The sequence below is a fragment of the Typha latifolia genome, chromosome 12, assembly GCF_019914945.1.
Source record: "Typha latifolia isolate L0001 chromosome 12, TyphaL0001v2, whole genome shotgun sequence".
Classification (NCBI taxonomy): domain Eukaryota; kingdom Viridiplantae; phylum Streptophyta; class Magnoliopsida; order Poales; family Typhaceae; genus Typha; species Typha latifolia.
Window position 1 is genome coordinate 10,463,047 of NC_133097.1, and position 23,833 is coordinate 10,486,879.

At 37.4% G+C, this 23,833-nt stretch overlaps 4 protein-coding genes, 1 long non-coding RNA gene and 1 other non-coding gene across 15 annotated transcripts; 3 read left to right on the forward strand and 3 right to left on the reverse strand.

The window, feature by feature from the left end:
- Window positions 1-911: 911 nt before the first annotated feature.
- LOC140799318 (transcription factor IIIA) lies at window positions 912-5,566 on the forward strand. Its single transcript, XM_073153598.1, has 7 exons — window positions 912-1,038; window positions 1,459-1,614; window positions 2,089-2,226; window positions 3,259-3,538; window positions 4,097-4,332; window positions 4,821-4,964; window positions 5,143-5,566. The coding sequence occupies exons 2-7, from the start codon at window positions 1,468-1,470 to the stop codon at window positions 5,311-5,313; spliced, it is 1,116 nt and encodes a 371-aa protein (XP_073009699.1). The 5' UTR covers window positions 912-1,038; window positions 1,459-1,467; the 3' UTR covers window positions 5,314-5,566.
- On the forward strand, window positions 5,567-5,638 carry TRNAD-GUC (transfer RNA aspartic acid (anticodon GUC)). The gene has a single exon. It is a non-coding gene; the product is annotated as a tRNA-Asp (tRNA).
- Window positions 5,639-7,058: 1,420 nt separating this feature from the next.
- On the reverse strand, window positions 7,059-9,397 carry LOC140798734 (F-box/FBD/LRR-repeat protein At1g78750-like). Of its 4 annotated transcripts, none has more exons than XM_073152758.1 (4): window positions 8,256-9,397; window positions 7,967-8,164; window positions 7,739-7,876; window positions 7,059-7,646 (listed from the first exon to the last, which is right to left on the reverse strand). In XM_073152758.1, exons 1-4 carry the CDS (start codon window positions 9,261-9,263, stop codon window positions 7,542-7,544), a joined length of 1,449 nt encoding a protein of 482 aa, XP_073008859.1. In that variant the 5' UTR covers window positions 9,264-9,397; the 3' UTR covers window positions 7,059-7,541. The 4 variants fall into 4 exon arrangements, with proteins under 4 accessions (XP_073008859.1, XP_073008860.1, XP_073008856.1 ...); XM_073152759.1 differs by having other exon boundaries at window positions 7,967-8,131; window positions 8,226-9,394; XM_073152755.1 differs by having other exon boundaries at window positions 7,059-7,876; window positions 8,256-9,392.
- A 338-nt stretch (window positions 9,398-9,735) lies between these two features.
- On the reverse strand, window positions 9,736-13,937 carry LOC140798735 (myosin-1-like). 3 transcript variants are annotated; one of them, XR_012110901.1, is made up of 6 exons: window positions 13,135-13,884; window positions 11,834-12,053; window positions 11,187-11,525; window positions 10,473-10,557; window positions 10,221-10,348; window positions 9,736-10,139 (listed from the first exon to the last, which is right to left on the reverse strand). XR_012110901.1 is itself a non-coding variant. In XM_073152760.1 (3 exons), exons 1-3 carry the CDS (start codon window positions 13,152-13,154, stop codon window positions 11,286-11,288), a joined length of 480 nt encoding a protein of 159 aa, XP_073008861.1. In that variant the 5' UTR covers window positions 13,155-13,937; the 3' UTR covers window positions 10,768-11,285. The 3 variants fall into 3 exon arrangements, 1 of the variants encoding a protein (XP_073008861.1); XR_012110902.1 differs by lacking the exons at window positions 9,736-10,139; window positions 10,221-10,348 and having other exon boundaries at window positions 10,377-10,557; XM_073152760.1 differs by lacking the exons at window positions 9,736-10,139; window positions 10,221-10,348; window positions 10,473-10,557 and having other exon boundaries at window positions 10,768-11,525; window positions 13,135-13,937.
- Window positions 13,938-14,997: 1,060 nt separating this feature from the next.
- LOC140798736 (ADP-ribosylation factor GTPase-activating protein AGD5) lies at window positions 14,998-20,714 on the reverse strand. The gene is made up of 11 exons (XM_073152761.1): window positions 20,522-20,714; window positions 19,659-19,717; window positions 19,343-19,433; window positions 19,024-19,078; window positions 18,833-18,923; window positions 18,506-18,716; window positions 17,325-17,535; window positions 16,835-17,106; window positions 16,251-16,490; window positions 16,080-16,138; window positions 14,998-15,381 (listed from the first exon to the last, which is right to left on the reverse strand). Exons 1-11 carry the CDS (start codon window positions 20,570-20,572, stop codon window positions 15,210-15,212), a joined length of 1,512 nt encoding a protein of 503 aa, XP_073008862.1. The 5' UTR covers window positions 20,573-20,714; the 3' UTR covers window positions 14,998-15,209.
- A 437-nt stretch (window positions 20,715-21,151) lies between these two features.
- Window positions 21,152-23,814, forward strand: LOC140799047 (uncharacterized). 5 transcript variants are annotated; one of them, XR_012110942.1, is made up of 5 exons: window positions 21,152-21,289; window positions 21,677-21,746; window positions 22,325-22,412; window positions 23,323-23,391; window positions 23,539-23,814. It is a non-coding gene; the product is annotated as an uncharacterized lncRNA (long non-coding RNA). The 5 variants fall into 5 exon arrangements; XR_012110941.1 differs by lacking the exon at window positions 22,325-22,412; XR_012110943.1 differs by lacking the exon at window positions 22,325-22,412 and having other exon boundaries at window positions 23,588-23,814.
- The last annotated feature ends 19 nt before the right edge of the window (window positions 23,815-23,833 follow it).

The window sequence follows — 23,833 nt, forward strand, 5'->3', positions numbered from 1 at the left end:
GCTTTTTGTAACCAAGGCTCTTAATCTATTAAAAGTCTTTCCTTTAAAAAAAATAAGCGAAGTATCATAAAGGATTTAACGATTTATTACTTAACGAGTTTGGTAACGAAGATAAGGCTCTTCGGTAGGGTTTCTTGCCCATTAACAACCCTTGCCTCTATAATATTAAGGCAAATACTTCAATGCCCCTTTATAAATTATAATCTTAATCTGACGACTATAATATCCAGTTTTCATACCCGGTATTGATTTTTCGGTACCGGTTATAAAACCACATTACGTAAGAAAAAAAGTATATTAGTCAAGAAGATTTAATTACGTCTGTCTAACTTTCTAATTTTTCTATTATACCTTGAAAATCTTAACCGTTAAATTTTCATCAAACTGATTGATAAACAATTAATTTTACGATAAGGAAGAATCACTCCACAAGTTTTTTCTTTCGTTAAGATTTCTTTCTTAAATATAATTATGCCTTAATTATAGGAGATATCATTTAATATTAAATAATTTAAATTTGATTATTTAGAGATAAACTTTAATTTAAATATAATTCTCTATCTCTATCTATTAAAATTTAATTTAAATCAATCTTAAACTAATGAGAGATATATATAAATAATAAAAAAATATTAAATAGATAAAATGTAATTAAATTTTCATCAAGTTAAATGTAAAAGATATCAATATCCTTATTTTCATATATATACATTTCTCTTAGTTAAGGATATATATGTCTTTTACTTAATAAAATATTAAGATAATTTAATTGTCAAAAAATAATATGTAAGATTATATATCTAAAAAATAATAATTATCTACTGAACTGATAATATGTTTGGTATTATACCATAAAAATTAACCGTTAGATCTTCATCATATAGTACGGGAGAAACGCTCTAATATTAATAGCTGTTCGGCGGTGGGTAAGGTGCTAGGGTTTCTTTCTCTCGCGCGCCGCTCCCATCTGCCATCAAATCTTCCTGTAGCGCTCTCCAGTATTTTTACTCTACAGCGCTGCCTTGTCGCTGCTTCCATGTAAGACCTAGCTTCTGCATTGCACTTCGACTCAAATTCAGCATCTTTTAATAAGTTTCGTTCTCTTATTTCAATACAAGATGCGAAATTTGCTTTATTTTTTTGTTTACCCTGATCCTTGCCGCTCCTGTGCCAATTTCGGTTCCTCGTTGACTTGTGTTGGATTTTTATGGTGAAACCAGTGCATAAACATGGATTTTGCACAAGAAGATTCTATCTTTCGATGCATGTGTACCATGATGACCTTCTTTTGTTTATACTTTAGAGTTCTAAAATTTCGTATGAACTAGTACTTTTGCATTACCTACGGCTTTGTACCGGGCGATTTTGTTGTTTTCATCGACCAAATTGCTTATAATAAAATGGGCCACTATTTTTTTCTAGATTCCTGGTACTGATTCCATGGTTATGGGATTTCAGATTGCCTCTATGGAGCCTGCTGCTTCCGTCGTGGAGAATGGTGGTGGGAAGAAGAAACCTATCTTTAGGGACATTAGACGATATTATTGCAAATATTGTGGCATTTGCAGGTCGAAGAAATCTCTAATTAGATCTCACATCCTCACCCAACATAAGGTATAGCAAGTGTACCTTTCTTTATCTATGTGCAGCATTGTTATATCAATTTTCCTTGTATTGAATGCATTTTGTAATTTCTCTGCTATTGTTCCATTAGTTTGCTTAATGCATAATTGTAGATCTGCAAATGCCTCTTGTCTTGCTGTATCATATGTAATTCTTTCCATGATAAAATATTTGCCATGATGTTCTGTAATTTTTTGTTGCGTCAAAAGAACTAGGGGGTTTGGATCTTTGTTTTTGTTGTATTTTTTTTTTGAGGGAGCGTGTTACAAAGTTTGCAGCATTTTAATTTGTAATATGCAGCTGTGCAGAGGAAGTAAAGAAGGACGGAAAAATGGAACTCAAAATTATAATTAAAGAGTTGAAACTTTTTTGTGTTGTTGTTTCCTGGACTAATTTATCTACCAATGTGTCTTAATATGATATATATGAGTTGACTGTATATACTCTTTACCTTCAAAAATGTAGGACCAAGAACTTTCACAGGCTAGTCAAGACTCTGAAGAGGAGCTGAGCAAGCGAGTGCCACGCACTTGCCAGGAGTGTGGCGCATACTTTCAGAAACCAGCTCATCTGAAGCAGCACATGCAGAGTCATTCTCTTGAGGTTTCTGTTTGTTTTACTCAAACTGCATTTTTGACAATGACTTTTTCTGCTTCTCCACATTGTTTGTGCTATCTTGACTCATTTTGTTTGCATAGTTTTGAGTTGATTAAGAAAGAATGAATTGAAAATTTTCTTGTTAGAGTATTCTAATGTTCTCAATTTCTTGTGATTGGTAAGGACTTGTTACTGAGAAAATCTGCCGGTGGTTTTGATGATTACGGTGTAACCAATTAATTACATCTTTCTAATTTCTTTTGGTATACACTTGGCTAAAGGAGATGGTTTTGCAGGCTTATATTATGTATGATGAAATTACCTGGATAAGCTGTGTGATGCATTGGATCCCATTTATAGAACTCCAAAATGCGAAGAGGCAGCAAACTTTGATCTTGAATGGACTAGTATCAGGATGGGTAGACCTCCTGTGAAGCTCCATCAAGAGTGCCTCAATCACGCGTCTTCATGAGGTTGGCCTTTACTTATTCTAAGCTTTAATATGAAAAGTTGCTATATTACTTTTTAGTTGACAGGATATTTGTAATTTTGTTAACTTTACAGGATATTATTATTAGCAAGTCCTTTTCCATCTTTTCACATGTTAATAAAGTGCCAAATTGGATATCTAAATGATACGTAGAATGTCTTTTGGTAGTGAAAGGTGGCTCTGCCAATAAAAGAAATTGCCTTCGAGGTACCTACTATCAGTATTGCATTTATGAATTATGATATTTATATATCATGAACTACTGCAATGTATTGTGTACTCTTTTTCAAGCTGTCAAGGTGGCAAGACGGAAGGTTTATAATGCTTTCCATGATCTTTTACCATCCCTTATTGGTGATTGATGGTCTGTAAATTTACGTATTTTTACTGATAACTGTCCGTTAAGTTTCATTATTTTCACTCTAAGATGATATTTATTTTTATTGAACTATTCTTGCTTTCCTTGCAATTCCATCCTCTTCTTTTCCAAAACTGTTTTCTTTGATATTCCATAAATTTCTGACATGAACATAATCTACCTATCACAGAGGCCTTTTTCTTGCCCGCTAGAAGACTGTCAGTTGAGCTACAGAAGGAAGGACCATTTAAACCGACATTTACTTAAGCACCAAGGGAAACTTTTTAGTTGTCCTGTGCAGAATTGTAACTGTAGTTTTGGAATTAAGGGTAACATGACAAGACATGTGAAAGAAATTCATGAGCAGGAGACTCCTAGTGAACATGAAAAGCAGTTTGTTTGTCGGGAAGTTGGATGTGGAAAGACTTTCAAGTACCCTTCGAAGTTGAGGAAACATGAGGAGACACATGGTAAGTTATCATACTCGTTCATTCACTTGCTTCTGAAATTCTCCTTAACTGTTTCTTGTGCATGTTCTGTTTTCTAGACTGAACTTATAGATTCGCTGTTTTCAATGTCACGGGACTCTTCTGGGATAGTAATTTCAGATTAACCCATGGTGAAAGTATGAACTTTTTGTTCCCCCCATCTCTTGTTCTTGGGAAGGGTTTCTTCTGAATGAAGCCCACTGATTTAGATGGTAAAGACATTCTTCAATTGGCAAAGAAAACTTGCTTATACTTAGTTACCCTCAAGAAGAGTATGGTTTAATATGCTTGTCACATTCCATCACCCTATATACTTGAAAATAGTGCTCTTTTCCCCGTGGAGATGCATTTTTTTGTGTGTATATTGTCAGTCCTGGAAGCTGAAGGAACCTTTTAAACAAAAAAATAACGTTGGAGTTTTATGAACTTTTTTTTTTGTTTGCAGTTAACCAAATGGTGTATAGTTCTGTTCTCAAACTTTAGGCATCTTGTGATTCATTTTCAGCTATCTTCTTGCTGAAGATCTATTTTCTGCTGCAGTTAAATTGGATTGTGTAGAGGTTGTTTGCTCTGAAAATGGCTGTATGAAAACTTTCACGAATACTGAATGTCTTAAGGCTCATGTTCGATCGTGTCATCAGCATATTCATTGTGAGATTTGTGGAACTAAACAGTTGAAGAAAAATTTCAAGCGTCACCAACGCATGCATGAAGGTGCCAATGTGGCTGAGAGGATCAAATGTAGTTTCCAAGGTTGCCAATACACATTTTCAAATGTAAGCTCAATAAACTAGGCAACTGGTTTTGTTTATTTGAAAGCTCTGAAAATAGCATCTGATACAGTTACGCATGTTCACATATATTCATTTTCATTCTATTAATGCGTACTGGTGTGCTTCTATATGTGGGATTGTTACTCTTAGTATTGTTAAATATTGCCTATATCATTTCTGACTTGATGAAATTATCCTGTGCTTATAGTTTTAGTGGTTTTTGTATCTCTATATATGGAGGTGGCCATTGAAGTCCCCATCGAAATAGAAGTTCTTGGGTCCTTAGGCCCTTATAATTATGCTAAAGTGTGCTACTTGTGATACATATTGTTCTTTGGTCGTATTCATTTAACTTATGTCATTTGTCTCATGTTTTGCTTAAGTAGAATGTACTGGTTGTGTGAAGTTGTTTATAGCACTATATTCTGCTCTGCTACTTCTAATGTAGTCATATGCTTTTATTGAAACATATGTAATATGTTTATTTGCAGAAATCAAATCTCAATAAGCATATAAAAGCTGTTCATCAAGAAGTTAGACCATTCTTCTGTAGAATGTCTGGATGTGGGCAGAAGTTTCCTTACAGACATGTCAGAGATAACCATGAGAAATCCAGTGCTCATGCTTATTCTGAAGTAAGTTTTTTTTTTCTTCCTTATTTGATACTTGCAGTTTGCTTAACTTGGATTAACCTGCATGTTCTATGGCCTACTTCTATAAACCACGATCCACTTTTTGATAAAAAGAGAAATTTATTACTTGTGTATGTTTCCTACGTCAACTTAACTTCTTGGTTTCTGCTTCTGCTTGCAGGGTGACTTCCTTGAAGCTGATGAGCTGTTGCTTTCTCGGCCTAGGGGTGGTAGGAAGAGGAAATGTTTCACGGTTGAGACCTTGCAGCGGAAGAGGGTAGTTCCTCCAGATCAAGCTTCGCCATTGGATGATGGGACGGAGTACCTGAGATGGCTACTTTCTGCTGATTAGCATTGAATAGCTTGAAGACAGTGAGGATGATATCATACTTCTTTGTATAAATCTTTTCTATTACTGTTTGATCTGCCATATGTGTGTATATCTTTATTTTTTGCAGATGTACATTTACTCGGTATTCTCGTATAATATGTGTACTTATTTGTGAGCAAGCATAAATTGCTTTTCTGCATCGCCACACGCCTGTAATAACGGTAGAAGTGTATGGAAGCTTTGAAGTATTGTAATCATCTTGAACATTAAGAAAGTCGTTGTAGTATAGTGGTGAGTATTCCCGCCTGTCACGCGGGTGACCCGGGTTCGATCCCCGGCAACGGCGTTTACATATAACATTTTTAAAATTTTGTTGTAGCTATTGTCGTCTTTGCTATATCATGTGGCCATCCACCGGCCACGGCATTATTACGTAACAATAAATAAGTTGATGCACACACCACAATACCACATACACTAGTAAAGCAACTCAACCACTGAGGTCAGAACTCAGAAAGCAAGCATTCGTACTTCCAGCTGCACTAGTATATACTATCTCATCCTAGCAGCAGGACAATAATAATACGCCAGTCAACATAATACGATTCTAAACAAATAGCACGCCACTTCGAGGAAAGGAAGCTGGATTAGAATGCACACTTCCTTCACAGTAAATCAGGCGGAAGCACTCATTCTTCAGTCTTTTTTATCCTCCCATGGTTCTCAGCCTTTTTACGTAGGATTTAAACTAGTAAGGAGGAATCCTGTTCATCTTCTACCCTACCTCTACCATCAAAGCAAAGCTGCTCGGAATAGGCTCCCCATGCAATGGCCACTAGCGTCCCTAACTCAGGCATGGAACTTCGACATGGATTCGCTAAGTTATATGAAATACTTCTAGGTGAAGTTGAATAGAGGTAAATTTTCACAGGAAAATTACCCTCTTATCATTTAACAAGAAGTTTTTTTTTTACCTTCATCCATTAGACTTATTGAAGCTGAGAAAAGAGGAGGAATACATTTATGAAACTTAAATCCAAGTCCAGACGGATTCCAGCTTCTATGATCCTAGAGCTTATTAAAACTTTTCACCTCAAAATAGTAGTCCAATCACAAAGTATTGCTTAGTAGGAGCAACAGGGGATTCCACTGCTGACATATGATTACGATCTTTCATTTACGTTAATTTATCATCGGGTAGTATCTCTCTGTCTTCGATGCATTAATGCATCTCCTGAAAGTTACCCTTACAGTTCATGCAGAACAAGTTTTTAAGTCTTACAATTTTGAAACACAATTAGTATCTGAACTAATGGATCATTTTATTTTGTTTTTCTGAAAGAAAACACACACATACACACACACACTATATATATATATATATATATCCATCAGCACATAACAAAAAAAAAGTGATAGAATATTTTAGGATGACTTCTAAACTATGTTTGGATAAAAGGAATAGGAGAGAAAAATGAAAAAAAGACAAGGAAAGATAGATAAGGTAAAAAAAACATTCTCTCCTTTTTATTTGGATATACTTGGATATACAAGAGAAAAAAGGAGAGAGAGAGAAAATTTATGTTCTTTTCCTCCTTTCTCTCCTTTTCTTCTTTTCCATTCTCTTGTAAATTTCTTTTGACCCAAACGTGAGAATATCTTTTTTGGCTTCTCTCCTATCCTGTCCATAGTGTTAACCAGAAACTGCCTAGAAGTAGTAGACAAAATCAACATATAGCAAAAATCCTGAGACATACCATTCCATATAAGAAGAACAAAGTTCCTTTCATCTTCTCTAGGCATTCTGTTAATAGTACAATTAGGATACAGAAAAATGGTATCAGCTGTATGCATTTAAACCTAAGCTTGCTATAGCACAGGGAATATGATTGGTAATTTTCACCGACTTTGAAAATTACAAGTATAATAGAAGGTATAAGATAGGAAATAAGGGACCGAACCACATTTTCAAGGCCGAGGCAAATAACTCTCCCTGCCACGAGCCAAGACCTCAAGATAAACTTCAAGATGCATTGAACAAGACTGATGACTCCAATTATCTGGGCATCTTCCCAATGTTTCTGTCAACAGAGAAGAACTGCAGCATCTTTTATCGATATCTCTGGAGTATTCTTACCAAAGATATGTCAGATATGCTCACTTGCATCGGCATAACTCTAATTCTACTTCTACTACGGAATTAAACCTTTAAATAGACTTGAGAGTGTGTAGGTCGGATCGGATAGTCATCATCTCCACTCAAAATAATTTGAGCATTTTCTGATGCCTTTGTCAAACATGATAATTGCAGACGGAGGAGGTCCAAGACATTTGGTTGACAAGCCGCTCCATTTCTGCAGTGTTTTTCGCTCTTAAGATGATGATCCTGTGGAGCGACTATTATTAAAGAATCAAGACGGCTAGCCTTCTCCAACAAAAATCTCACCAAACGCATCTCATTGTAGTGCCCTTTGAAGCTATTCATCTTTATCATCCTAATGTTTTCTAAGCCATCATCGGGGGATTCTTCCTCTACAACCTCTAAGTACTTCTCCACAAAAGGATCGCGCATACTAGTGGGGAGCTGTAAGAGTTTGCACTTGTTCAGATACCAAATAAGACCATTAGTGAGCAAGTATATCTATTCTATTCTCAGATAAATGAATCGACCAACCTCTATAAAGAGCTTCTCCAATCGAGGGAATCGGCAGAGCCTAAAGAAGCCATAGATATCCGCCAAGTTGCTGTCAGTCATCATCATCATCAGCAGCTCCAACTCTGTCAAGCTCGGAAAGTTGCTCAAATCCTCGATAGCTTTTGCACCCGAGACGGCAATGTACTGACAGAGAGGCAATTCGATCTCATCTTCTTCCTTGTGAGGATAAAAAATAAAAGGTGAAAACTTTGAATAGAGGATCGAATTCCTTAATCACCTGGAGTGCAAGGCTGCAAAGTGTGAGGACCTTGACATTGGAAAGCGCACCAAAGACGCTTGCCAAATTGCTTCGGGGGAGAGCCGACCCAGGGGCAGGAGAGCTCAGGTAGACGTCCTTGAGCTTGGAGGTATCGTTAAGGCAGTAGCTGGATAGCAGGACGCCGCTGAAGCGGAAGGAGTGGAGGCCGGAATTGGAGGAAACGGCGAGCCCAGAGGCCTTAGGGCAGTCGACGATGGCGAGGCTAGTGAGGCGGGGGCTGGAAATGGCTAAATGCCGGAGATCGCGGCAGCAGCGGACGTCGAGGGAAAGAAGGACCGGACAGGAAAAGACGATCTTGCGCAGGGCAGCGTCGGTGATGGAGATGTCGTAGAGGTTGAGGACTTGGAGGGAGGAACCCATGTTCAGAGAGGAGATCGGGGAGGCTGAGAGGTGGAAGCCCCGGAGGGTGAGGCGGACGATGAGGGGGCTATCGATGACGCTGCCGAAGACCAAGGAGGATACATCGACGGGGCCGTACCTGCGGGGACCACGGCGGACGGAGGAGGAGGAGGGAGGAGGATGGAGGTCGATATGGAGATCAGCGACGGCGCAGGCGGCGGCGTAGTCGAGCCAGCGCAAGAGGTCGGCGGAGAGTGCCTGGCCGCGGTGAAAGGAGAGAGAGAGGGAGTCCATCCGGCGGCAACCGCGGAGACTGAAACAGCGGTCGACGGAGGCGGCGAAGGAGGAATCGGAAGACGAGGAGGAGGAGGAGAGGTAGAGGGAAGAAGGTTGGGGCCAGCGGTAGGACCAGAGGCCGCGCCATCGGGAGGAGAGGACGCCAGTACGGATGGCGTACTTGAAGGGGAGGAATCCCAGTATGTGCAGGCGGAGCGTGTCCGGGAGATCCGAGAGCCGGTCCTCGCCGGAGGTTGGGGAGGAGGTAGACGGGTCGGCGGGTAACCGGCGCTTCTTGTTGGTGTCGGGCATGGTCGCGTCGGAAGGAAGGAAAGGAATCGGGATACTACCTACGCCTCTCCTCCTCCCCTTCCTCTTCATTGTTTATTTGTTTTACTTATTTTTATCTTTAATTTAGGAGATAATTATACCTACAACTACTGCTCTTTTTTATTTATTTATTTATTTATTTATTTATTTTTACTCTCTCTCCTTTCTTTTTAACATATATACATTGACTCAATTTAATTATATAAAATCTCCTAAATACTCACTCCATTATTTTATCTTTTATACCTCTAAGAACTATTTTTATTTTAAAAAAGAAATAAAAAGATAATATAATACTATCCTTTGACGGTTTTTGTTAATACTATAAGAGAGAAGAGAACGAAAGGTATTAAATAATTGAGAAAATCGAATTGTTATAAAAAAAAAGAATATTTATATAAAATAAATTATAGTTTAAGATAAGTCTAAATATAATTAATCATTATATATATATATATAATATCGACTGAGATTTTCAAATTTAAATCATGGATAAGATGGGTATAGCTTTCTTAGGTAGGCATTTATTTTTTTTAAATGTCTGCATAGTTTTGGGTACGCTAGCAATTGGATTTGGTGCTGACTTTTTCTAGTTGGATGAAGAGACCTGGATACGTCGAGGAGTAGGAAGTAGGGATAGGGTGGGCTTTCCTGGTAAAAAGAGAAGAAAATAAGGAGGACTCGTAAGTGTGGAACTAATTAACCAAACCTTGTCATGTATTCTATTTATTGATCAAATTGATTGATTGATTGATTGATTTCTCGAATTTGATGGATCTTTGGCTTGATTTTGTCTGTGCCATTGGATTGATTGGCCACATCCAACATGACACTGTACGACTGGTTCTCTAATGTTTTGCCAATTAAGAGCCCCCGTGTCTTCTTCTCAACTCATAATCTCGTTTCTAACGTTCTCTAGGATTGTTCCTGAATGTCAATCATTGTAATATTTCAAAAATAAGCAAACGAAAAATAATTAAAAGAAAATAATATAAGAACAATCCACACCTTTCCTTTTTCTCCAGCTTCTTTTCATTCCTAGAATCTATAATGTTAATAGTGAGGCTTCATGACTAACACATTCTCCAATTATCAGCTAACTGCATCCTTATATTATCTCCTAAATGATATCGAATCTGTAAATAGCACACCAAAACATTTAACTTTATTCAAGGATAGAATTATTGCCAAGATCATTATAATCAAGTATCACAAAATGACAGATTTACAATATTGCTCATGATTATGAAAGAAACCAACCTGCAAGTGGAACAGTTGGTGCCACAGGTTGTTTTCCTTACCTCGCTTTCCTTTTCCTTTTTGTACCTTGTACCACAAGAATATTCTAGGAAAAAGATTTGAACACACGAGTTAGCAATACTATAGAAACTGACACGTCTTTCAGTAAAAAGAAATACACAGATATGTCTTTCAATAAAACTTATTAACAACCAATGTGAGCAGCCATCAAGAAAACATTGGAAAATAAGGATTGCATGCAGTTAGATATTTCTCTTCTATGCAAGTGTCTTTCTCGTCTCCTAGTTAGATATCATTTTTCTTTTCCTCACATGTCCAACTGTATTATATCCCAAATGGGCTTCAGGAATCACAAAAATGTTTACAGGTAATTTTTCTAATTCACGCATCAAAGTCACAAACGAGAAACTGATACTCCTATTATGCACCATGACGACAGAGTAAAAATTCCATGAGATGTTCTTCTTGCCTCGACAGAGTAGAAAGCACCAAGTTTTAATAAGTAACTGATGGTTTCTAGACCCAGAATCCATGAATTTAAAGGACTTCAGGCCGGTTATACGCAGAGCAGTAATCAGTTAGTTCACAACAGTGATCAGCAAAGACATCTTAAGGCGACATTCTATAATTCTTAAAGTCTCCTGCCCCATCATTCTCTACGTGGTTTCTTCCCCTCCACATTTCCAAACTTATGAATGGATTTTTTTGTCTCACCTAGGCGGACCTTGTATTCCTTCTTCCAGGCTACAAACTGTAACTTCAATTTATGCAGGTCATCGATAGGGTTCCTTTTTGAACCTAACTGCCCTGATTTCACCTCAATAAGAACTGAGCATCATCCTCAAAGACTTGCATCTGTTGTCCAAACTCCTTCGCTAGGCAGCTAAGCAAAGCATAGCTCTGTCTGGTTGGCGTCCTTTCAGTTCCTCGTGTCTCAGTAGGCATGGTACCTTCACAGTAATGATCATGAAGAGTAGGTAATTTGTTAATATTTCCAGATCGACAAACAGTGCCATTAGTAGCTAGGCCATTCCTCTCTGCGGTAAGACTCATCTGTAGAAAGTGCTATACTCATCAGGAGGGCATAGAATTTCTACTTAAATTGCAGTACAGTTTTATAAGAAATACAGCACTATGGGCGTTTGATTTCCGAAAAGATATCTGTTTGGGGAAGGCATGGCCCATGTCATATGTTGCGCTTCATGCTTCCCCTTATTTAAAGGATTGTAAAAAAAAAAAAAAAAAGAGTTTCAGGAAGCATCCATTTCTTTTTCCTTTGTTTAATAAACATTTGAATCTTCATAAGTGTTTGAACAAATTTAGTACTTCAAAGTAATTTAGAAATCAGTTAGTAAATTGACCTGCAAAGCAGCAACCTGTTTCTGCCACATCTCCTCCATAGACTTCATTTTAGCCTCATACTCTAACCATCTGACCTCATATTGCTGAAGTTGTTGTTTTAACACAGTAATCTCATCCTCCCTTTGTTTCAGTTCCATCTCTGCTTTCCAAGTTCTCCCCTGAAGACGTGCCACAACTGAGGGTTGCATGGGCCATGGAATGGTGCTCCTGGTTGGAATCCTGCCCCATCCACAAAATTATTTTGCAGTAGGTATCAAAGGTGGCATTGTTCTAAAGAAAAGAATGTAGAGCCTTAAATGACATGGCGAGAAGTATAACATTCCAATCAAGGTCATCCATCAAGAAGTATAGCATCTCTTGATTGATAATATTTACTTTCTTGTTTTACTAAAATTTCAGGTTAGTCTCTCTACAAACATCATAGGAAGGTGACCTATAGGGGCATTGCACAGGTGGTGCTTCTTTTTTCACTAAAATGAATATATAAATATATGGATATCGTACCATGTTCTATTTAGTTGAAACAAGTCGAGGGGAATTAACTTCACTTTCTTGTACTTTATGTTGCATTTCTTATCCCATATCTTATCAAGATTAGAGCATTCTTAAAGCAACCATAAGCAATGAGGAAATTGTAAGAAGCTTATTTTAAATATTAAATGTTTAGTTTATGATGCAGGGGCTCCCATGAGCTCTAGACCAGAATGAGTGCAAACAATGAGCACCAGCTCCCCTCGACCTTGATGGGTTATGGATTCATAAATACAGCGAAATCACTTTCAAGGAGAAGTCGTCGTGTCAACTTTAGGTAAAAATATCATCACAACTTCCCCAGAACTCCATAAGTAAATTTATCTATGAGTCTCCATGATAAGTCACAGGAGTAATGTTTCCCAAGATATCGATGAGTCGCCAACCATGGAGAGTATTAATACAAGTTGCTAACAAGATATCCCTACAAATATAGGACATTACATCTTCAGAGTATCTGAAAGATAACAAGTTGGTCGACATCATCAATATTCTTGGAGAGAAGCCCAAATGTCCAAACACATTGTTGATCGACAGAGTTGTGACTGTTAACTCTTATCTTCTTTTTTAAATGAAGTGAAGAAAAGTAGTAGGATGTTAATAGGACAGGAACACAACAAATATCAAATGAACTAGGTTTTGCATAGAGTATGTTCTATAGAAAACATGCAAAACTTTACAATTATGAAGCTACGAAGAAAGAGAATATAATTAAGGATAAAATGATAACAAGTCAATAATAATAATAAATAAATAAATAATTAGCTACCTTATTGAAGACATAACCATTGGTGCCACGATAGCTGACTACCTTTTCTGAGTGAGTAGCCAAGAAGGATGGATCAGTAGAACAATGTGAGTAGCCCTCTGACCTTTTCGCATTGCCAGAAAAGGAGATTTCTGCGCCTTCCGACTTCACTACTACTCCTCTCTACAATCCTCCTCCACCAGGCGCTCAGTGTTATTACTCTCAGTCTGGAAGCCCACCGGCAGAGATCTCCTCGAGGAAGGAAGGCGACCTCTCAATGCGGGCCGGACGGGCAATGCGGGTGGCACGTCCTTAGGCTTCTCTTCCCTCGGCATCAGGGATTCCAGCATTTCCTCCAGTGAGCTCCTAATGTAGTAGCTGCCGTCAAGATCGATGGCATGGTTTCCAAATCCCAAAAGGATAAGAAAAATAAAAATAAAAATCAAGATACAAGCATATCCTTGCTCAAGCCAAACCCAGCAATCTAAATCTCAATCTAAATCTGCCCCCTCAAGAAGAAGATAGCCGGAAATTTTCTTATTTGCAACTTGGATGCATAAGCTAATCAAAACCCTAACAAATGGGGCTTCGAGTTGGAACACCGTCTCTACGAACTATGTCTTCAAGATTATTTTTGAAACGCTTGGATCTAGAACCGAGGAAGAAAGGAGAGAAGAACCAGTCGAAACGATTGATGTGGTGAATGGTGTTTTTTCTGAACCCAGAAAAAGACAGAGATTTCATTTGAAGCATATATTCTCTCCACTGCTCGAGACAAGCAATGCTTTTCTCTGCTTTTAATGCGGAAAAGATAACCCCGCCAATATCGGGACGGCAGCGAAATTTTAATATAATACATTTAACACTCTCACAGTTATGATATTAACTAAATTATTAAAACCATTTTTTTAGTTTTCCCCCAACTACAACCCACCACTTCCTCCCGCGGCTTTCCCTCCTCTCCTTTCTTCTCCTTCTTCTTCTTCTTTCTGTCCAAGTAGGTTAATGTATAAAAAGTATAAATCTTTTAAATGAGCTAGACTACATTTTAATAGTTAAAAGATATACATACTAGTCGTGTGATAAAGTTCCAATGGTCTTGTGGGAATTTATACGAACAATTATCGTTGCCCGACCACGACCACCTACCTATACATTTTCTATTTGGAGTACAATGGATTGTTGTTATATAGCAAGGTAGCCATATATGCGGAAGGTACAGATGTAACTTCGTGAAGTTCTCTCTATTTTTTTACATTTGAATAGTTCTCTGCAAGATGCAGATATATCTTAATATTTCCCTTATTTATTTATGCTGACTATAGGGTGCAACTTTCTATGAAACTAGTAGTCTTATAGTGCTTTCAACTGGTTTCAAGCTACACAGCTAAGGTGTCTACTATAGTTTTCTTAGGGTAGCTTGCTGGTTTTGATGAAATTTGGTAATTCTTGCTAGTTTCTTAGGATTCACTGAAGAAGAAAGAGCTGACTCTGATTTAGGAATTAAACTTCCGACTTAAATATGAAGAGATGGTGAGGATAATAAAGAAGATAAAGAAGATAGGAGAAAAAAAAGAAGATGAATCAGACAAAAATTATTTAATATATTATAACAAAAATATTTCTTTGATAATACTATTTAAATTAAAATAAAAATTATTAAAAAAAAGTCGGATTATAAAATTATCAAAAGGTATCATCAACGAGGTAAAATATATAATATGATTTATAAAATTCTCTAATATAAATGGCTAATTTTTTATAATACTACTTGTACCATAAACTCTATATATATTTTGCAATCCGTTGCAAAACAAGAAACACAATGACTGGCACATGCTTATCTATGAAAAATACTTCCGGAATATCAACCGCAAAAGGAGCTGGTAAAATTGAGCCCATCTTTATTAATTATGATTTATGACCCCCCTTATTACACTTGAAGATATCATAGTGTACTGCCTCGGCAATAAAAAATAAGGGAAATAACCTTCGCTCAACATGAACATCCTAACTAAATGTCTGTATTCTTTTGTATAGCTAGTAATGTTTTGGAGATGAGAAGAAATTCTTCAGCATCGTCCAATTTATGCTTGTTAACTTTTGGAGAAAAATCGTTGAGTTAAGGGTGAGAAATCATAGTCACTGAGAGACTGGTTCGGAGTAGAGAGGGAAGATGATGCTGAGGCCCTGCTTCCGCCACCTCTACCTCCTCTGGTAGCTTCACTGCCATGATTAGCGGGCATTGCTGATCCAGCAATTTGTATTCTGCAAAACGAGAATAATTTTAGATAATTGTATAGCAACAATGCATCATTTTTGTTGCTTTGTGGAGGAAAAAGAATTCTAAATGGAACGGGAGACAGGTATATCTCAAACAAATTAGTCAATTGGAGATATTGACAGATTTCATCCATTCAGAGGGATTACTTAGAAATCGAATGATCCTATAAAGACAGTAAATCTTATTTTAGAACCAGAACTCCACAACCAACGATTCCATCTTAAAGAGGCCAATTACTGGTATAGGTAGTCTCATAGACCCTGCTTCAGAATAGTTTGTTTGCTGCTGTTGGCACATCTACAATGCAGATTGCTAGAAGTTTGGATGCCAGTCACCTATAGATCATCCACAACACCGGTATCTTGAAGTTGAGGCCTAAGATGGTCTTTGCTTAGTCCATACACATTTAAGCCGTTCAGGACAATTCATCACGCATGTATAATAGCTTCCGTCACAACACAAGAGAGTATAATACATAAGGTAAAACATATTTTGGTGCATAAGATAGCTATAGCCTACAAATCAGTTCATTTGGGATCCACCATTATTACCATTGTAAGACTAATAGAAGTCGCTAGAACAATTAGTCAGTCTAGAATTCAAAACAGTGAAAACCAGAAATGACTAAGCCACTTCCACTTCAGAAAGTTAAAACTTGAAAGAAGTAAGTTGAGCTGCGTACCCTAGTGCAGGAAAAGGACCATAATTTCCAAGTGGATGAGCTTGCATGAAACCTTCTATCTACAGATTGAAATGCACTAGACAAGTCAATAAGCTCGATAAAAGTTTTTGGTATCATTGTAGCAAACACAAACGATGTAGCTAGCTATAGCAAACAGAATATGGAGAATACCTGGCCAAAATTGTTGCTCTCCTTTTCTCCTCCCTGTCGTGTAACTCCTGTAACTTGATGACCTACATTTGGCAAGTTTCCACATGGGAAACTCCCATTTGGTGCAAGCAGGACAGCACTGCCAGTCTTTTGAGCTGGAAGTCCACTACTGGATTTAGATGCAGCCATGATAATTGCCTGCTGATGTGATAGGAACGCCACTTGCTGTTGATGAACAGAATATGGTGACACCATGTTGGACTGAAATGCATCACAGCAACAAGGTAAGCATACTCATCCTTTTTCATTTAACTCTTTTAAGCTACTAATGATCATGACTAAGAAAAGAGAAAACATGAGGATGAAGCTGCTTCATTGTGACCACTGGTCAATACCATCCGCTAACTCTAGAAGTGTTAACAGCCCCATCCTCTTACTTGAAATGAAATACTATATGCATTAAGCCCACAACTATTTGTTAGATGTCACTTTATCACAAATCAGACCACATAGAAAAATTGCAAGAAACTAAGAGTGGTTTCAAGTTAGTGCTAAAATTTTACCACTCCCATGAAAGAACTTTTCAAGAATTAAGTAGAATTAACCTTATCAAAGAGGCTCATTATATCATTTTTCGCATTTTTCTGTGACTTCTCTGGATGCAGAGGTGGAACATCTGATGATGAATCTTTAAACAGGTCCTCAATTGAAGATGCAGATCGGCTCTTAGGGACATTCTTTGGGGACTTCTCTGACTCCAAAAATATCTCTGATGTTGAATCTTTAAGTAGGTCCTCCATTGAGGATGCAGATTGGTTCTTACTTTCATTAGATTTTGAGATGCTTTCTATCCCCATGGCACTGGATGCTTCTGCAGCTGCAAATTTTATGAACCAAACCTGAGTTCTGCAAAATCTCTCCTAATACAGACTAACTACTGCTTATCCAAAGTAGCAAAGAGATAGAGAAAAGAGGCTGAAATAATGTCATATTATGTTAGTACGATTAGAAAATAGTGTTCACAAACCATGCCAAAGTTCCAAACGACAATGAGATAAAGTGTAGTCGTCGACTAAGAACAGCAATACAACTTACACTGGAAATTTGCCCATCCGCAATCATCAACTGAAGATGACTCTAATTCATGATTGCTTGGTTCATCTACAGAAAGTATGTTAACAAGATTGGTTGCATGATCGACTTTCTGGGAGAGGGAGACTGATGCATCAACTGTATCAGGTATCTTGGCAGTAAGCATAGAGTGGGCCTGGGATGTAACAAGTTCTGCTTTTGGTCCAAAGGATGCCTGTTGTCAGTTCAATTGTGATAAGACAATTAATCAGAGATCAGACATATTACTTCATTCTTTGGCAATACAGAAAAGAAGCATTTCAGAAGGCAGAAGGGAAAAGAAATCCAGTTATAATAGTTAATAACTTAATACACCATAGAGAGCGCAAGCTGGACGCAGCAAATTGTTTATATAAGCCATATCAGGTCTTGACATCAAAACTTAACTGATTTGCAAGAAAGAACCGATGCAGGCTGCAAGAGGTAAGCCATCAAAACTGGCATCCTTTCCTAGCCAAGTATGCCCGATTATCGTCACAATTCAAAAGTATCATGCATGCATTATAAGGACTTGAGAGATGGTAAATATATCTGGATTACAAAAGATATAGCCCAATTGACATGAAGCCTTGCCTTTCTTGCATGTTTATATGAACACATAGAAGTAGAAGGGATTAAAATTAAAAATATGAATGTCACCATTCTCCAACTGCCTATGCTTTTGCAACAATTGGCTACTTAGAATTTGTTAAGACAGCAGGTCTTTGGTTCAGATTGAACAAATTCTATCTTGCCATTAAATTTCAAAATCTTTCTTCAGTTACTAACAATATCAATGAAGTGGACCTTACTGAGGCAGAGTATTGAACATAGAGAAATAGGTCTCTAGCACTTAGCATTACGTCTTTGTAAGAGAATATAATCATTAATGATGAAAAGGTGTCACTAACCATCTTCTACACATAAATTAAAATTTAAAACTGCTTTGTGCTTCTTCAGATTGTGATATGCATCATTGAACAACTTCCATAATATTGAAAAACTGCATATTTGATGGAACTATAGCTAATTTATGAATAATGAATATATTATTTTCTTCGATCTTTTAAAACACCATGTTATGATAAAAAAAAACCATCCCGAAAATGTAGATGTTAATAAAATTTACACAAATCTGTTCAAAATGAGCAATGACAAAAAAATACCGGGATGGGTATTTTAGGAATCACGAGATTTTCCCTCTTTGCACTGAAAGGTGAACGAGTATTTTTTTCCGTAGGAGATTTTATGCTGTTTCTCGGTCCGTGTCCACCTTTTTCACCAGATTTCTGCTCTGAAAAGGAATCGACATCATCTTTCTCCTTCAAAGATGATGGCAAGGCTTTACCACGAGGGATCCATCTCTTTTCTTCGTACCTATAAATTCAAGCACTTAATTAGCAGTGACAAACTTAAGCCTATAGAAACATAAATTTATGAGTAAAGATGCAATAAACAGAACATGCACACATAAAGTACTAAAACAATCATACTTTGCACGAATGAAATTTTCAATTCCAACTCTGTCATAGTTTCGAGGTAGTTCTTTTTCCCAGAAGCTGTTTGCCTTTTCGTTTCCCATTGCTGTATATATTAGAAGCCAAAAGGACAAATTATATAGTACTTCCAAAATGGCATACCATTTCTTGAGTAAATCAACAAGCCTGAGGACGAGAGGATATACTTCGGATAAACGCAATCTGCTCTGGGAGCCATGTGTCCAGCCTAACAGATCTTACCTAAAGGTGAACATGGAGATAATATTAGACTTCACTTAGACCCTGATTTACGGCTAATTCACATTAAGTAAATGATCGAGAAATGCTAAAAAAAAATTAATCATGAAAAACATAGTATAGAATACACAGTAGTTTGAGACACTTAAAATTCATTGACCTGCGATAAAAGTTCCAATTATTTGTCAAATTACATATTCAGTTTATTTGAAGAATAGGTAGGAACAAAAAAATAACAACCGACTAAAATTTAGCAACAGTAATGACCTTTGATATATGCACCCCCAAACTTCTGTGGATGCCAGAGCACTGCATGCATATAAAGATTCCCAAATTCACACTTGCCCAAAGTGGACCCCTGCAAGAAGATTGCCAAGCATTAGATTTGACTAAAAAGGATCAGTAGAACAAAAGAGAGAAGATTAATATATTGACAGGAGACACAATAGGGTGTCAGTAGCTACTATTGGAAAGTTAATACTTCTAAAAGAGATGCATAAGCAATGACATCAGAATTAGCATAACAACATGCCACAATAATCAACTTCACTAGAATAATGTCATCTTGGTCCAAGATACTTACTTGGCTTTGCAGTCAGCACATTCTTTGTTTTCTGGCAATTTGAGAAGTGCATTCAATATCTGCAAATTGAATGAAGAAATGTCCAAAATAACACATGAAAGTTAAGGAAACTGCAATATGTCTCAACATAATCTCCAAAAAACATCAAACGCAGTAACAAGTAGGAGTGTCACGGAAGAAAAAGAAGACAGATTAACTGTCTCTGATATATGGAGAGATCAGGCTCGTTGCAGAAAATTTTATGCACCAAAAGTTTACTGATTACTGTTTCTTTAGAAATAGTGTCTGTAAAGTATTGGCGCCACAGTGGAGGCTTAGCTTCTTGGTCTAATGTGCTTGCAAGAATAAGACAGTTTAAACCAAAGTAAATAATAGATCCAAGAAACCTAGTTTCTAGATGACGTGCTAGTCAAATAGCACAAACTCTTCCAGTTTTTATTGCAATAATAGGAGAACAGCCAAGAACGCATTAAGGATCATTCAATCTCGATGCTATTGGCCTAAAGATCAGGCTTTCTCTTATTTTTCTAATTGTCTGGCACTCATTTCACATGATGCTCTTTTGGTTAAGGACCGAACCACTTGATTCCAATTTTTCCATTTCTGATCTGAACGTAGATCAAGGAACAGAATAATTACGCAGAAGTTAACACAAAAGAAGGGGTAAACAAGCTTAAAATAAGAAAAGGAAAAGAACCTCAACCAAGATCTTCGGAATACCAGCTTCGAGATAGCCTAATTCTCCAATTTCGCACAACGGGAAGAGGAAAATCCGAAATTTCTCTCACATAAATGATGATCTACCTACGGTTAACGAAATATCGTAATCGAGAAAAAAAAAATATATATATATATATCCGGACCTTTCTGTGTTTCTCGTTGAGCTCTTTCGTAACTGAAGCCTTCTCGTTCATATCGATTACTGCAATCTCCGAAGGAATCCAATTCAGGATGAGAATCGCAAGCAAGCAATTAGGAGCCGAGAGATCTCCGCCTTTCTTTGTTTTCTCTGTTACTCGGGGAAATCGACAGAGGAAAGCGGAAGCAACAGAAGTCGATGGATTTTCTCTGATATTTATAGGAGTTGTCTAAAGCTTCGCGTATATAACAAATCGCATATCCGTCAAAGATGACAATGGACCCGTTAACCCGCCAACCGACCTTGTAACTTTCAGTATATATATATATATATATATATATAGGCAAATAGCAGGATCCAAACCTGCCTAACGAGATAATGGATCTAACCAACATACTGACACTGCTGCTCTCTTATTCTCGACTTTGCCGTTGATGACGTCTGGATCTTTTGGGCCGAGTCTGGCCGGCCTTTCGGGAAAAATGACCTCGCTGTCTCTGACGGCCTGGTCCGCTGAGCCGGGCTCGAAATTGCAGGCCGTCAAGCCCAGATTGAACCACTTGATTAACACGTGACCAATAGTAAGATAGTTTTGTTTTCCTATCCAAATTCCCCAGCCGCCGGCCCCCGTCCCCCGCCCCCAGGCCCCGTACTCCCGTAGTAAGTCGTAATAAAACCCCAATAGAGTCGAGCCCGACATCTCCTCCTCCTCTCCACCCTACAGCCGCTGCTTCCCACCCCCTCCACCGCACCGGCACACTCCCTCAATCCGGTAGAGTTCTCCTCTTCTCTCCTTAAGCCATTTGGATAGTTTTATTGTTGTTCCAGTAGGTAGTAGCATTTAATTTGAGTTCACGATCTCCAGTTCTCCCCTACCCTGCCCGGTTTCTTCGTCTGCGGGTACTCGTTCTCTTTTTCTTTATTTGTTTTCTCAAGGCTCCTGTTTTTTCCAGATTCTAACTGCCATCAAAGAATTTTTCTTTTCTTTTTTTCGTGCGGTGATCAAGCTGAATATTATTATTAATTCTCGTTAAACAACTAATATTAATTACTATGATGATGCACTAATAGTATTAATCGGAAAATTTTGGCACTCATTGCGCACCGCACCATTTAGCTTCTTCGTAAATAATCTTTCTCATTGCTTGCTCTTCTGCAGAACATCACGGACCTCCAAAGGTTAACATGTGGAAGAACCACTCAGTCCGTCTAAATGGAAGGACGAGCATGTAAGTTATTTTTCCTATGTACAACTCCATGATAATATTATTGATGATTGGGTTTCTATAGTGAGAGGAAAAATATGGAGCTGGTTTCCATTATTCCTTAGAAATATTTCAGACAAACTCAGACATTTGACTTATCCATTGTTCTCCATGATATCTAAGTGCGTAACAATCTGTATATTGTATGATAACTTTGTCAGGGCATCTTTACCCATCTTTTCTGTTTTTGTGCTTGATTTAGTGCATTCATATCCCATGACGACCGTAGCCATAACTTTGGACTTCCTTATAACATATTATGATTTATGAGTTTACATTTTACAATGACAGCCTTTTCTTATCTTTACCAATATTCAGGACATTTACATTAAAGCTGCAGATATTTCAATATATTCAGGACATTTTTAATTGATCTTTAAGAACTTTCAAGAGGTGGCAATATTTTTTGAAAATGCAGTTGTGCGGTTCTTTATCTTTCCTTCTTTCCACTTTCCATTGCTATCTCTTGATATCTTGTATAAGGAACGTCTCTTCATGAGTTGCTCATGAAAAACGAAAGTGCAATTTTTTATGTCCCACAGTTTGTACTTGCCAAGGTTTGCTAGGCTATGGAGGTTACAAGATTTTCAGTGGAAAGAAGGAATTTTAAGGAAAAAAAAAATAGAAGAGGTAATTATTAGGTCTACTTTCTTACTCATATTTTATGTGTTGCTATTGTTGGTTTACATTCTTGGTTATTCTTGCGCTTTTCCCCTTCGATGGACATGAGTTGGTTATATATAAGAATGCAACCTTCGGTTTCCATGTGAGATTGCAAATAAAGTAAATACATATTAGCATATGTCGGCATGCCTCTTCTGTCTCTTATAGCTAGAGAAATTTTTGGATGTACCAACCTTTTTGAAAGAATAAATGGGTGCTAGCCAGGTTCTTAACTTTAATAGACTGATATAAAAAAAAAATGTCTGAGAAGAGAGATGATTAGATAAAGTGATGAGATCTTATATTGTTGGAGTTTTGCTAAGTAATATTCTATATCTACATGATATTTACAATCCATGCAGAACTAAGATAGGTATTATTGGTGAATGTTCTGGCAAATGTCTTCTTTTGCATCCCACGTGTCGAAATGTAGTGTCTCTGAAGGTAGATGCAAGATAGAAGATTAGTATCTTCCAGGGATATTATCAATATTTAGTTATACTTGGAAATTATTTGCTCTGGTATCTTCTTATTTCTTGATATACTTTTCCATTTTAGTCGGTCTGAGATTCTCTTTAATATCAATCCAGAGCTATTAGCAATATGCATTCTTTCCACCAAAGTTTTATTGACGTAACTTATTTCTTGTTTTATCTCAAGTTCCTGTATTCTTTTCTTATACATGATAACAAAATTGTAGTAGTGTAAGTTTGAGGGAGAAGCAATTTTACTCAGAAGGTAGACTTCTATTCACATTACTGACAAACCTGACATGATATCTGTAACATTTATCTTCTATTATCTTGTTAAATCTGTCTGACTTGAAATTATTCAGGTTACTGACAAACCTGACATGCCCCTCCCTCATCTTTTGCAGTACGAGGGCTCTTATTACCACAGCCACACTGAGGGCTAGCAATAGCAGCAGCACCACCACTACCGCACTGTAATGGCTTCTCCTGTTGTTGTTGTTGTTGTTGCCTGCGGCCATTGATTTCGATCTGCACTCCATGCAAACAAACAGATCGAGCTTTTGCCTAATTTAATGAATTTTAATCTGATATCCTCCTTTATTACTTGGCTTGGGAGATAGTTACGAATCCCTTGCATCCATGGTAACACAGGAGCGTTGCTTGTTTCAGAGTGAGAAAGAGAGGAGCGGGGAATCTATCGCTTGAGAATGAGGGAGATCAAAGAAGAGAAAAAGTGGTGTATGCATGCACCGGGATATATTCTTCTTCTTTCTTTTACTTTCATACGTAATATATTGATCAAGAAGAAAAGGAGGATGTAATGTGAGGTGATTACTGTAATATTTCGACTCTTTAACGCTCGTGAAGGCAGTAATATTATACCTTTAATTTCGTTATTCTTGTTCCACAGCTAAG

Bases quoted from the DNA above. Each gene is read 5' to 3' on its own strand.
- LOC140799318 (XM_073153598.1), top strand. From the start codon at position 1,468: ATGGAGCCTGCTGCTTCCGTCGTGGAGAATGGTGGTGGGAAGAAGAAA. The intron at 1,615-2,088 runs GTATAGCAAGTG...TCAAAAATGTAG, and splicing joins ACATCCTCACCCAACATAAG to GACCAAGAACTTTCACAGGC. The intron at 2,227-3,258 runs GTTTCTGTTTGT...TACCTATCACAG, and splicing joins TGCAGAGTCATTCTCTTGAG to AGGCCTTTTTCTTGCCCGCT.
- LOC140798734 (XM_073152755.1), bottom strand. From the start codon at position 9,263: ATGAAGAGGAAGGGGAGGAGGAGAGGCGTAGGTAGTATCCCGATTCCT. The intron at 8,165-8,255 runs GTCCTCACACTT...TATCCTCACAAG, and splicing joins GTGCGCTTTCCAATGTCAAG to GAAGAAGATGAGATCGAATT. The intron at 7,877-7,966 runs GTTGGTCGATTC...AAACTCTTACAG, and splicing joins TGGAGAAGCTCTTTATAGAG to CTCCCCACTAGTATGCGCGA.
- LOC140798735 (XM_073152760.1), bottom strand. From the start codon at position 13,154: ATGGTTATGTCTTCAATAAG. The intron at 12,054-13,134 runs GTAGCTAATTAT...TGGATGGGGCAG, and splicing joins ATGGTTATGTCTTCAATAAG to GATTCCAACCAGGAGCACCA. The intron at 11,526-11,833 runs GTCAATTTACTA...CACTTTCTACAG, and splicing joins AACAGGTTGCTGCTTTGCAG to ATGAGTCTTACCGCAGAGAG.
- LOC140798736 (XM_073152761.1), bottom strand. From the start codon at position 20,572: ATGAACGAGAAGGCTTCAGTTACGAAAGAGCTCAACGAGAAACACAGA. The intron at 19,718-20,521 runs GTCCGGATATAT...TTCAATTTGCAG, and splicing joins TCAACGAGAAACACAGAAAG to ATATTGAATGCACTTCTCAA. The intron at 17,107-17,324 runs GTAAGTTGTATT...TAAAATTTGCAG, and splicing joins CGGATGGGCAAATTTCCAGT to CTGCAGAAGCATCCAGTGCC.